At 38.8% G+C, this 14,166-nt stretch overlaps 1 protein-coding gene across 8 annotated transcripts in view; it reads left to right on the forward strand.

Moving 5' to 3' along the window:
* PARD3 (par-3 family cell polarity regulator) overlaps positions 1–14,166 on the forward strand; it is a 415,339-nt gene that overhangs the window by 300,585 nt on the left and 100,588 nt on the right. For 5 of the 8 annotated variants that reach the window (XM_054389981.1, XM_054389980.1, XM_054389982.1 and 2 more), the window contains one exon: positions 2,638–2,748. The exons of the other annotated variants lie outside the window; for them this stretch is intronic. In XM_054389981.1, the coding sequence (XP_054245956.1) occupies positions 2,638–2,748 (111 nt within the window). The remainder of the gene's footprint in view (positions 1–2,637; positions 2,749–14,166) is intronic. 8 annotated transcript variants of the gene reach the window in all.

Consider the following 14,166-nt stretch of genomic DNA (forward strand, 5'->3'; position numbering starts at 1 on the left):
GGTCCCCAAGGGCAGAAGGAACACTCATTCACAGATGATCAGAAGACAACCCTGAAAGAGAAGAAGGGATGTTGCCACAGCTTGCTCATGAGTCAAAGCAACTGAACTTTCCTGTTGCTCCAAGTGCTGCCAGTGCGGTAAACCTGCCTCTGCTCAAGTGCAGCACGAGCATGGTGTCCTCTGGACCTGGGTGGTTGGATCTGGAAACTCAAGCCATCCATTTTTATCCATTATGTGTTAACATCAGAAATACTCTCCCCACAATCGCACAGCCTGTCCAGACATTTACTAGATTGCTTACAAGGATTATTAGAAATTTCCTGTCTACTTTTGTGGGTTTTGTTGGTTTGGTTTTGTGTTTCTTTTTTTTAAGAAGGTATTGATTTCCATATATTTCTGCTCATGCTTGCAGTGAACTGATTTATGGTGGCAGAAATACTGTTTTGCTGCCAAAACCTAATGGGTACTAACTAATTCAATTTTATCCATTTCTTCCTCTTTTTTTTTTTTTTTTTTAAACCACTAGTTATTTGTCAAAACTAAACTGACTGCTCCAGAATTTGGTTCTTCTGCTTTGCCTGACATTTTCGATGGGTCAGGGAAGGAGAGGAGACGGAAGCAAATGCTGGCATCCAAGAGATGCTGTGCTACAGTACCACATATGTTGTGTGTCTCCTCACAGCTCTGTGTGTTCCATCAGGCAGACCCCTGCCACCCCTGGCACGCTCTGTGTATCAGGGTAAAATGGCTCAGTTCCACTGTTTTTCTGCCAAAGCTCCTCTCTTGGCTAAAGGATTTAGGGCTATTTTAAATTAACCATGCTCTTTTGTCTGGTGTATGACATCCAGAACTTGATTTGAATCTCTTCTGTCATATGAGTAAATGTTTTGTATAATGGTTTTGACTACTCTCTAATAAAGAGGTGGGTATTTAAAAAATACATGCTAGTCTTCCTAGGCATTGAATTTGAGTATGTTGGTCTTATCAAATAATATATTTTAAAATCAGACATTGTGTCCTATTTTGTGTTTCTTAACCCTACCATGTCCTCTGCCTTTTCCTTTTCAGATGATTATTAATGAGCAGTTTTGGTTTTCAGATGCCTGGATTACTTTTGGAACTGTGGAGAACACTCATGTGCTTTAAAGTTTGTGTATATTCTCCTGTGCTGTATTTTTGTGTTGTTTTGTTTTTTAACAGCTGCCCTAAGAGCCATAAACACAGTTGCACAGTACAATAATATCTCTTGACTGAGTATCCAGAAATTAATCATTGTCACTGTGTGGTATGTCTTCAACCCACACAATGGCTTTGTACTAGAACTAACAGGGATAAAAGGGAAAATATTATAAGTGCCTGGTGGACTCTAAATATTTTAAACAGTTTACATTCATGGGTCAGAAGAAAGTTTCAAGAACTGTGTTTTATTTCACTGTTTGTGAGCATTCAGGGTGTCTTGTCCACATCATTTCTGGATTTTACACATTTCTTTCAGTGCCTTCATTTCACTTTTTATGTAAACTTGAATGAGAAGTGCCACAAGTGTCACTCTGCTTTCATCTGGATGTTTGGTTTTAAAAAGAGTAAAATTATTGTTGCTTCTGATATAATAAATGATCCCATGTTTCATAGGTAGGTCTGTAGTAAAGTGCTGTTTAATAGGTGTGTGATAACTCTTCTGCCTTAAATAGACAATTGTCATCTAAACTTCAGATGCATTTAAGGGTGATATTTAAATGTTTATTTAGTATACTCCATACAGATTAGTTCGCTTCCTTTCAGATTAGCTCTGAAATAGCTAAGAAATACACTCAAATTAATGCTAGTATTAACTGGGTATCTAAAGTGCCAAAGTGGAAGTTTAAAAGAAAACAGTAATATATGCAAATAGTGAAGAAACCCAAAATACTTGAAATGTACCTGATAGAGGGGAAGAGGAGATGTGAGGAAGGCAAACACTGGGTTGGCAGCATCTTGCTCTGTCTGGGACAGCTCAGTCATCTTCAGCCCTCCATTAAGCCTCCTTGCCCTGGAACACCCTTAGGGGAGAAGAGTCATGAGTAGTAAATTTAAAAAAAAAGAACCTTTGGTGTTGGAAAAGAATAAATTTACATTTTTGGATGGCGTCCATTGTGTGGTGAAACTGCTCTGGTGGGGTGGGTGTGAAGGGTGGTACTGGGCTCTGGGCAATTGTCAGACAACTGGTGCTGGGGCTCTTGCTGTTCATACATGAAAGCCTTTGTTTAATGTAAACTTAGGTTGTGTTCTTTGGCAGTGAGAGTGTTGAGTAATTGCTAAAACATTGTTTCACTGTATTTAAGAATAGTGAGCCCAAAATCCAGGCAGAAAAAAAGGAATGTGGTCCCATTATAGTTTTGTTTTCTTCTTTAGTAAGGAATTCTATAAACTTTTAAGAAGAGTGAAATAAAAATAAAATTTATTTAAACAAAAACAAAAACAAAACAACAAACTGAAAGCAGCCTGAAATATTAAAAACTGAAATTCTGAGATCTTTGCACTTTCCTTTCCTGGTTTCCAAGCAGCCCTTCTGGGAGGGCTTTCTTTGTAATAGGAAAAGGAAAACAGAGTTTTGTTCATTTCACAAGTTAGATTTTTTTTTTTGTGTGTTATTAACAGGTTTGGCAAACATCGCAAAGATGACAAGAGTGAGAAAACTGGTAAAATAAAAGTGCAGGAAGCTCTTACTTCAGAAGAGGAGAGAATACGAATGAAGCAAGAACAGGAGAGGTAGACTTCAGTATTTGCTTAAACCTTGATAGGAGAGTTTGTTTTATTTTTTTTTTAATTAAATAACTGAAGTTCAATTTTCACTGATGAAATTTCCCAAATGTTGATATGTGTATATACTTTAAATGATGAGACAAAGCTGGATTTATTTTGGACATGAGTATCAACAGCTCCTTTGGCTGCATTAAGTATCTTTTATAGATCTAGAGCTCCTTTCCTTATTAAGGAGACTGAAGTAGTAAAATGAAATGTTTTCCTCTATCTAGTCTATAACTGATTTTATTGACATTTTCAGTAAACAAATATTTATACAGAATGAAGTATGTTTTGTATTTTTCTTGAAGGCCTTGCATATCTAGTTCTTTTCATTGCTATATTTAGAAAAAGCCTACAGATTATACTTACCAGTATATTTGTCACTGGAGTTCAGTCTATTTATGTCATGCAGTCTGTTTATGGAATGATTTGTATATTAAATTGCTAATTGTAAAAATGAGTGGTGAGTATCTCTATTTGTCAGCTTCCTTTAACATTAAAAACCTATGAAAAATATATATATATTTAATATATGTCATATGCTTTTCTGAATATTTTCAATCTTCTTTTCATCCTGTCTCTTGTAAACCTAGATATTTGGGACCTAGACTCTGGTATCACTTACTTCAATTTAGACAAAAAATCTTGGAAAACATAGGTTGCAAATTAATTAGCATTTGGGGGTGTGCATGGGGAGAAGACCCCTTTAAGTAGACATCTCTTCAGTAAGGAAAAAACCTTTAAAGGGTTACAGAGTTTGAATGCTGAATGGTAAATGGTTTCAGACACATTTAGCAGTGAAAGTGAACTATGAGTTGTGATGATTTATCTAAAAATTGTACTATAGCTCAGCCATAAAATGAGGATTACTGCAGGCACTGTAGAGAGCAGTTTTGTTGTCCTCGTTCAGCAGGTATGACTAGTTAGGCCTAATGATCCCTTTAACCATTGTCTCTGCACCTTGGTCTTGTGGGTAAGAACACAGGTTTGTAAATGATGGTTTCATCACTCTGACAACTCACTGGAATAGCAGAGCCATAGTAACTCTCGTGTAGTCTCCTCAGCTAAACCTAAAGTGTTCGCTTTCAGTTCTTTTAGGGTTAAGTGATTTACATTACAGTTAAGGGAGGCTAGGAGTATACATTTATTATTGAGTGAAGATCAGCAGTAACTTGTAAAACTGCAGAAACATTATCATTTGTGACCATCTGTTTGGATTACATTATGGGAAATTTTTTACTCTTTAACAGATACACTAGCATAAATTGATATAAAAATGTATACATGTCTTTCTGCATCCATTCTGACAGCAGAGGATGGCTCAATCACAGTGCTTGGTTGGTTTTTACTTGTCTGTTTTTTATTTTCTCTTTTCTTAACAAAAAGAAGGAGGGTCATTAAATTTGTTCCTGTTTTTAAGAGTAATGTGCTTTCAGATTAAATGCTAAAGGCAACTGAAGGGAATAAGTGACTGAATGGGAGGGTGGTTGTGCAATCAGCTTCCCTGTATGCATGAGCAAACCAGCCACTCTGTGGATAAACTCATGCCAGGGGTGCAGACATTGAAAGCCAAGTCTGTTGCTCCAACCAGCACAGGACAGAAGGAAGGTTAGCCACATGTGTACATTGCTTGCTATGCACTGCTGAACCTAAGCCCGCCCAGCAGGAAGAGTTTCTTTGTAACCTTAGGTCCCCAGTAAACCAGCCATATACATTTATTCAAAGAAAGACTTGAGGTTCAAGTTAGTAACGTTTTCTCTCTCTTCATTCTCTCTTTGTCTCTCTGTGTCTCTCTGTCTCTCTCAGTAAGAATGATGAGAGTATAGACTGTCCATATGGTGATGTAAGAGAGGTTGCAATAGTCACGCTGGGTACCAAGGTAGAATTATGAAATTCTTTCTGTAGCCCCCTATGCATGGAGCAAATTCCTAATCCCTGTCCATCAAGTTACACTAACCAATGTGAATCTTTCCTGGAATCTCACTCCTTGTGTGTTATAAAAGCGATTTTATGTGTTCACTGAAACCGCAGAAAATGCATGAGCCAGAGCTTCCTAACAGCTTGATGTTACCATAACATGGGTTCTCCTCCTCCCGTTACTCTCTTTCCCTATCTGTGTATTTGCTTTCCTTTGTGTTATGTCTATAAGAGAATGCAAGTTCTTTGGGGTAGTGGCATGTACAACTAATAAAAGACAATAAAATAGCAACCAAATGTGTGAGGTGCTTCCTTATGTTTCTGAAAAATTCAGATGTTGATTTGGTCCATAGAGACTATAAATATTTTTGCAGTTGCGTTGCAGAGAGTTTCCTTTTGATTCTGTAAAACAATGATGTTAGATACAAGCTAATAATGAAGAATACTCTTGTAAATTAACTGAACAAGCCCTCAAAATGCTTACTAGGAAACAGAGTAAAATATTGCTGTCAGTGTTGGTCCATAATGGCTGCTATTTTAACTTTGGTTTCTGTTGGGTTTTTTTTTCTTCCTCGATGTTTCTAGCAGTACAATTAACTTGCTCTGTTTTACTTGGTATTTGATACCATCTACCTCTGTAATGATGCAATACTTTGGGGAAATAGGTTGGATTTAATGAATTTACTATGTATGAGAGGCTAGGAGCAAAAATCCTTAGGGGGTCAGAGAACAAGTGAACGGTCCATTAAAAAATCAATCATGCCCGTAATTTTATGGAATTACTATGCCTAGACTTTATAATTCTAATAGTATTGTGCTTACAATAGTATTTTCTTTAAAATCCTAAAAGTAGTGCTCATATCGATTATAAGACAAATAAGCAAATTAAAGTTCTTCAATTTACCATGATTAAAATGAATAAAATTGCCTTTTATCAATGTATTAGTATTAATAATTTCTTATTAAGGAGCATATTTCTGAAGCTGCCAATGGTATGTGTTTACTGACAGTCTTAATTTGGAACAGAAAATGAAATGACCTAGTTGAAAATACAGGCAACTTTAAATGAATTGAGTACTGGAACAATTAGGAGTGTCACCTGAGGAGAGCACCCACCCATCTTGCCAAAACTGCTGGTAAAATACTTGCTATTTGTGAATTCTTTCAATGCTGGATTAATAGTTCATCCAAGGCTTTAAGATGGTGTCCCCATGTCGCTGTAACACTGGTTTAGTCCAGAATAAGAAGTCTGTTGGTGTTTTCCTTGAGTGTCTGCCAGGCACTGAGCGAAAAGTCCAGGTGGGCTCTGGTGTGCTGTTAGCAAGGTGCTTCTCCCCAGCAGTGACACTATGCAAATCATTCAGGCAAAATGGAACAGTAAGTTTTCTGAACTTGGCCTTGTGTCTCCTAAGAAAGTGACTATGCTGCAGAGTCTTGAGGAAGTCAAATAAGACCTGAATTCACTTAGCTCTATTCCTCTGCCAGCTCACAGCTGGTTTGTATAGATGCTAATTTGGAGCCCTTCTTTGCAATGCTGTCATCTCATCCATCACTGGCCTGCTAAAACTGCGTACCACTGAGATGCTACATTCACTCAGCCTGAGAAAACAGCCTGGGTCTGTCTTGGTTTGTTATAGAAAGTCTTCTATCAGTTCTAGAGCCTTTTAATGCACCTGTGGTTGGCCCATCTTCCTGAGAGTAACGTCTTGGATTTTACAGATTGGAGATGTGTGGAGTATCTTTAGCTTTCAGAGGTGCTTCAGTCTGACACAGGTGTTGCTATGTAGGACTGCCTTTGACAGATTTTGCGACTTTTTGTCAGTGACCAAGCAGAATTAGTGTTGCATCCCAATTAGTTTTCATATAGATGGTCACCTTCTGCTGTACTACTGGCTCTGAGTTTTGGGAAGGCAACAGATCTTTTCCACTTTAGAAACTCTACATCTGGTCTTTGAGGGCCTCCTAGAATAGAGTTTTCTCAATATGTCCACAGGTATCCTGAAAACTGGTTGCCAAGTCAGAAATGTTTTCTGACTTGGTTAAGACCCTATAGTATTCTCTTTATTAGGAGTGGTGAAGACAGCTGTTTGGAAAACCTGCTGCTTTTATCTTCTGTCTCTTGTTGGAGGTAGACATCCTTCTAGTAGCAGGTTCTGATACCATCATCTCTCTTTCACCCTTGGATTTTTCCTTGGATTTCTTTTTTTGTGGGGCTGTTTGGTTTGGTTTTTTCCCCTGCAGCTCTGTGTTCATTACAAAATAAATCTTCAGCAAATCAAAAACCTTTGCCTGTGTTCTGCCCTTCTTCAGCTCAAGCACGAGCAGTTCTTGACACCTGCCTGGCAAGTCCATGCATGCTAACCCTGTCTCCAGCCTTGGACTGACTGCCTCTGTGAAACTGAGTGCTCCCCAACCCAAACTTTACTCTTTGTACCCAGCTAGTGTAGGTAACAGAGGAATGAAATAAACATACTGCTTAATGAGGCACTCAAGAAATGCAGCTGCATCCAGCGTGGTTCACTGCTAGGTAACACTTACAAGGTGAAAGTTGCAATTCTAATGTAATCTCGTGATTCCAGACCATGTGAGCCCAGCTACAGTGGAAAAGTGCTTCTGGTTTAATCTGCCTCTAGAGGCACTTCCTCCTCTTGAAAAGAACAGTCTACAGGATGTTTTCTCTGGTTAATGCACTGACTTAAGAGCTTTATTAATGTTCTACAAATCTCTGGGTTACCATAAAAGTGTTTTAATTCTGTGTTGTGTTCTTCCTCAACTTTTGCTGAAATGGATGCAAAATCAGGTGCTTTAAACACCTGTGTTGGGAGACTTAGTCTTGAGATAAGGAGAAAACTTTTGGAAGAGATGTAATGGTGGAAGCACTGGGAGGATGGTGGAACAGTGAGATGGGAGCTCTTGGAGCCAGAGGCTTCCTGAGCTCTGAAAAAGCAGCTGTACTGCTCCAGTCTCTGCTCTACTCATGGGAGGACAATTAACTCAGCAAAGCAGCACCGTGCTTCCTCCCTTCTGTGCCCAGTTGTCCTCTGGGAAAGCGCCTGGCTGCCTCTCTCCTTTTCCCCGTTCTGTTTCGGAACACCCAACCTTTTGTTCCTTCAGGTTACACAGGAATTGGCTGTGCATCACCCCGCTGTTACCTTTCCCCGTGTCTGTGGAAGTGCCACCAGCCGGGGGCGGCGGTGCCGGGAGAGGGAGCTCCGGGCACAGCTGTGGCGCCTGCCCGCGGCCGGCCCTGCGCTGGGACTCCGGCGGCAAAGCCCAGCCGGGGAAAGCGCAGCGCCTTGCTGGCAGCTGGGGGAATACTTCATCCTGACGGGGAAGGGGGAGATGCTGGTAGTGGCTGAGGCAGGAGGCGATGCTGGTGCTCGAGTATGGCAGGAGGAGTGGGAGAGGTGCCCGAGGATCTTGGTCTTGTAGAGATCTGCTCGGGGAGCTGGAGCAGGCGTTTGTGTTGGCACTTTGCTGTTACTTTTGGAGATCAATAGGCTGACAGCTTTTTTTTTTTTTTTTTATATTGTCTGAATGTAGACAAGGCTAGGATTTCAGTGGGTGTTGTTCACGTACTGATTTTTCCTAAATTTAGAGTGAAACATTCTGTTATTTGTAAAATAACACTGATTTTTTTTTCCCCCCTGAAGGATTCAGTCATTCTGTAAAATGTTTCCTAAGGGTGTAAGGGTCTCTATCCCCAACATATAACAAACTTCTCTTCATTTTTCTCTAGTACCATCAAAGCCACAAGCCCTTTGTTGTAAAAGTATATTAATGAATAGAAATGTTACAAGAAGAACAGGAGTCTTGTGTTTTGCCTTCATCATGCATCATCCATTTTAATTAGACGAAAGGGTGGTGAGTACTGTGACAAGAGTCTGGAATTAAAATCATTAATTGATGTCAAGCTGACGAGAGACTGCTAACATGAATTTACTGACAGCAGGACAGAAATTAACCTTATCACTTTATTTAGTACATTGGGGCTATTTATTATATTTTCGTATGCAAGTTCAGTGTGTTCCTTTTATGATGACAGTGAAAGACAAATAATTAATAAAACCTACATAAAGTTTTATTACCTGCTATCAACCAAGTTTACATGAAAACCACGTCAATAACTTGAAAAAAACCCAAACCCACCGCATCCTACTAATCAAGTAACTCTTCAGAACTGTTACAACAAAATCGGTGATATTTTAAATGCTATGCTCTCCAGCCAAGTCAAATTGCAAAAGTGATCTGATTTAAAGCCATGCCTTGCTTTCTTAATGTCAGTGTTGCAAAAAATGAAACATATTTTCTCCAGCAATGACATTGATTGGAATAACTGTCTGTTTTGATCATCATTGGAAGGTCAGCCTAACGAAGATGAGTTTTAATGTTAAGCATCTTTATTCTTTAGATGAAAGAGCACGACAGCATCTTACAGAATGACAGCAGCATCCTATAGATAATTTGTGACCCAAAGGTCATAATAAAAGAATAGAGGGGAGGTCATCCTGTAGTAAAGGCCATCTGGAACTGTTAAAGTATCAGATGGAGTAGGGGGCTGAACAGCAGGACACTCTTGGTGTCTGTCCAGATTTCCCAGAGAGACTGTAATATTTTTACTGGAAAACCCCAACTTTTTTTCTCCCTCAAGCAAAATATTTTCATCAAGCACTTTCATCTTACTTTTAGGAAAAAAAAAAAAGACAAAATGCTGTCATAAGGAGAGGATTGTTGTTTCTTACGTATCCTAAGCATTATCTGCATCTTTAAAATAATGCAAACGTTCAGCTTTAGTTTCAATACTGCAGTATTTTGATGCCACTTAACAGCTTTCACAAGAACTATTACCTCTAAATCTGTTATTACTGAAAACATTCAGAATATAAATATTTTCTCAAGTGACTTATGTAAAATCTTTTCTGATAAAACTTTAACCCCCTTCCCAGCTCACAAGGAGAGAGAAAAAAAAATTCCTCTGTGAATCAGAAAATCAGAGCAATGTGTTTCTGATTCTCACTTATTTTGAGATGGATTATTCGAGTTTCACTGAGATTTGTAGCACTGCTTTTGGCAGTGGTTTTTTTACATAATGAATGAGTGTGCAGGACGTGAAAACAAATCAATGGCAGTAATTTTTGTATGGGAAGAAGACAGAAACGAAGCATGAAATTATTGAGCTTTGGAAAAACATTTCGGACCAGTTCCACTTCATAAAAAATACTGACTGTGGGAGATATGTAAATTGAAGCTTTTGTGGAATAATAGTTGCTGAGGTAGTTTTTTTAAACAAAGCATCTCAGATTCTCTAGATCCATACTGTATGTGTAGAGGTTTTAAGACTTCAGACTAACAGCATGGTTTCTCTACTATTCCTCTATAGTGATACAAGACACTGTACTGGGCAAGGTCTGGGCAAGTCTCTTGCAATATATTTTGAAATATCATTTACATTGTCTTAATGATATGATCTTGCAGATCTTGCAGATTATATGGGTTCAGTGCTCTCACAGAAATTCTGATTCCAGGTAAGAGTACTGATACATTGTGTTTCCCTTTAGAATGCCAGGAACTCAAGGATGAAGCAGTAGTGTGTCCTCGATGTCCCATAAATTATGGTCAAGTTGCTGTAGCAAATACTTATTTGAGAATTTAGAAAGTTTTACCATAATTCCTAAGTTTCTTGAACTTACTGTTGCTGAGTTGAACAGAACTGAAAACCCATCAGATTTTCCAGACTGTGCTATAGGAGTCTAACAGTAAGATAAAGGGCTAAACTCACTCTTTTTTCTGATTCTTAGGCAGAGCAGCAAGTGTTTGACTAATCAGAAAGACATCTAATGATACAGTCGTGACAGGCAGATAGGTTCTCTTCACACCACAGCTGAAACTTTTATTTTGTAGTCAGTTAGTAGAAGAGATCTTTTTATGGGTCATAAAAACTCTGGCTCTGTTCCTGGCCATGCTGCTGTCAGCACTGTGATCTACCAAGGTTTTAGAAGTGAATCCTGGAGGTGTTGCGGGTGCTAATTTGTGAGTCCTGGGCAAAGATACTGACTTAGAAGCTCTGTTCTTTATTGGTGGGGTTTTTTTGCTTTTCCTTTGAGCTTCAGTATATGAGATTTTCATTAGCCTTTGCTTTGCTGTGAGGTTTTTCATTGTTGGGTTTGGGTTTTTTTTTTGTGGTTACTTAAGACTTTTTCATTTTCCAGCTTCAATATTAGGCTATTTTATTCAGAGCACTCTAGAAACAGAATAATGAACATGAAATAGAGCTAGCAGCAGAATTTTATATACACTTTTGTTGCTAGACTTCAGGCAGAGGAGTGTAGATGCTGAGTAGGCTCAGCTCAACCAAATGATGATAGTGTTGTAGCCAGGCCTCCAGTTACTGCCTGCAGCATCTGGGAATGACTGGTTTGATATATGGTATGATAAATAGTACCATTTGATATATGGTATGCTTTTGTCATTTGTTTCTTGCACATGCAGGAACAGCTGCTCCTCACATATCTGCAGAATTCAGATGTTACCCACCAGTGCTGCTTTCTGGCATTGTTCTTCAGTTGGAAATAAAAATAAAAATAAAAATAAAAAAAAAAATAGGGGAAGAAATAGTCCAAGAGAGCCTGTGGGAGAGGAAAGCAGTGCTCTTAAAGTGAGGAGGGATGGAAGCAGGAGCTCTCCCAAGCTGCCTTTCAGTAACAGCTGAATCTACTTCAGTCCAGCAAAAAAGATAAATAGCAGATTAGAGTTATATTAATCTAATGATCAGAGCTCTGTTGCCTTAGGTGTATAGATCAGCTGCTATGGTCAGTTTTGTAATGCAAAAGAAAAACTGAATTCCATTTTACTTATAGACAGGAATGATGTCCTTTGATGCAACATGGTTCCCAGCAGGATAACTATCCCAGTTGTCCATCTGGATGATCCTCCACTGCTGGGGTCACTGACCCCTGGATCAAACAAGAAAATAAGAAAATTTTAGTGTTGGTAGCATTTGTTTTGGAGACAGGAGGACCCATACCGTGTATCTACATGATACATTCACCATTGATTGAAACACAGCCTTTAAAAAACCACAGCAGACATACCCTTATCCCCAAAATGTTGCAGACTGGTAACTACAAAGTAGTCTAAAAGCTCCACTGAAATGTAAATGAGGTAGTAATTTACAGATTTTTATTTTTCTTTTAATCACATAACAATTTTCATTTATATATTCCCAAGATTAAAGAAAGCAGGTTAGAGATACTGTGCTGAGGGGACAGGGGGGATGCATCTTCACTTTGGAAAGACAAAAGATGAATCAAGAATGTCAGGGGATGAGGAAAATAGGGATGAAATACTTGAGAGATTCCACCAGATTACAAAAAATTATTCTAATGTCTCCCTTAGTTTCATCAATGTCACTTGGTTTCAAATTGGTTTGCACTTCACCTGCTTATATGCATAATATTTACTTTCTCTTCCGTATTTTTTAGTTTCTTTACATCCTAATTTGTCTTTTGCTGCCTTCTTTAATAGCCTTCTTTAATATAACTCCTTATAAAAATGAGCATGTTGTTCTCTTCTGAAGATACTAGGGCACTTAAAATAATCACCTTACCACCTTTATCACTCTTCCTTTATTTTTTCATTTTAAACTACAGCCCTCCTGGGTTGTAGCTCATTAAAGGTTTTTGAAATTCTCATGCATCTCTTCTGCATGTGGGATTTGAGGAGGGGGGAACTTCAGAGAGACAGTAAGTACTCTCACATATTCTAATTGGCAGATAAGCTGTGATTGTTGAAGGAGAAAGAAAATTAAGACTGTCTGATTGTATAGATTTATTTCTTTAATGTCAAGGTGGTGGGCAGCTTTTTTTTTTTTCTGTGTCTTCCCTGTTATATTACTCAGTTGTTGTAGAATCATACATTGGAAATAGATGTATGTGAAATTTCTGTGTAGATGCAGAACTGTAGATCTACAGGAGAGAGCATGTCACTCTTCCAAGGTAGGATTTCCTGGGTACACCATTCCTGTGAGATATTTGTTTCATCCTGCATTTTTTTCAGTTTACAATGACATAGACTCTTCAAATTCCTATGGCAGTCTTTTCCACTACCTTTTCACTGAAAAAATCCCCTGCCCACAGTATCTGTTCTCAATTATTCTTGCTGCAATTTAAATACATAGTACTTGCATTAGAGATGGGAAACATTGTTCTTTTCCTGTTATGTCCCCCATTCTGTCTTTTTCTTTTCCCCAGCAGCTTCACATTGCCGAATTGTGAATATCTGTTAGCCAGTAGAACTTCCAGACCTGTTCCTGAAATAGCAACTGACAGAATTTTCCCTTACTTTTTTAAATGGTATGCTTAATTATTCCAACTATGCAAGTTACCCTCCAGTTGCTGTTAATGAAGTTTAATTCTAATTTTGAACTCTGCTCTTTATTTCAAGAATGTTTGAAATGTTAATAATTTCCTCCAAAGTTCATTCTTTTGGGTTTCCTGTGGACTCAATGCCATCCTAATTAATAATGAAAATTTTTAGTAAATTCAGAGAGAGATCCATATAGAAAATGTCTCAATCCATTCATCCCTGGAACTGTTCAAGGCCAGGCTGGATGAGGTCTTGAGCAACCTGCTCTAGTGGGAGGTGTCCCTGCCCATGGCAGGGGGGTTGGAACTAGATCATCTCTAAGGTCCCTTCCAACCTAAACCATTCTCTGGATCTAGTGTGACTGTGAACTGCTGTGAGCTCCTCCCTGGATGCTTTGTAGGAATTGCCTGCTTCAGCCTATTGGATCCCTCCCATAGCTGTTTTTCCTAGCCTGGGACACAAGGTTTCTGCTCTGTTTACTGTGTTGTAGAAGGAAATCCTGCAGACTTGACCACATCTGTTCTTGATAAATCCATGGTGGCTACTGCTTGTCCCATTAGCTTCTCTATGCTTACCAGTTTATTTGAAAGGGGCTTGAAGTTAGACTCTTGAGTCTGTAATTCTCCTCATCCTCCTTTGAAGGATGTTTGGCTTTTTCTGGTTTTTCAGTGTTTCAGCTGTCCTCAGCAACTTCTCCTGGTTACTGGCAGTTACCTGTGTCAGATGATGTTCAGCTAGTTTAACTTAACCCCTTTCTAGCAACTTCTTTTGCTGTTACATTGCAGATCTTTTTGTTATTGGTGGCAGTATCAATTGCACTGGCCACCTGCTTGCAATCAACCATTTCAGTGAAGACAGATGCAAAGGGAAAAAAACATTAAGCCTTAGGTCTCCTCAGCATCATCTGTCAATATCGTTCCTTCACTACTGCACAGGGGAGCAACCTTTTCTTTGCTCTTCCTTTTACTGCTAATGCAATTATGCAGTGATTTATTGTTACCTTTAAAGCTCCCTGCTACTTTTGCTTCACATTGTGCCTTAGCCTTTCTGATTTTGTCCCTGTAGGCTTCTGCTTATCCATAGCAAACTGACCACATTTTG

Source organism: Indicator indicator, chromosome 20 (assembly GCF_027791375.1).
Source record: "Indicator indicator isolate 239-I01 chromosome 20, UM_Iind_1.1, whole genome shotgun sequence".
Taxonomy (NCBI): Eukaryota; Metazoa; Chordata; class Aves; order Piciformes; family Indicatoridae; genus Indicator; species Indicator indicator.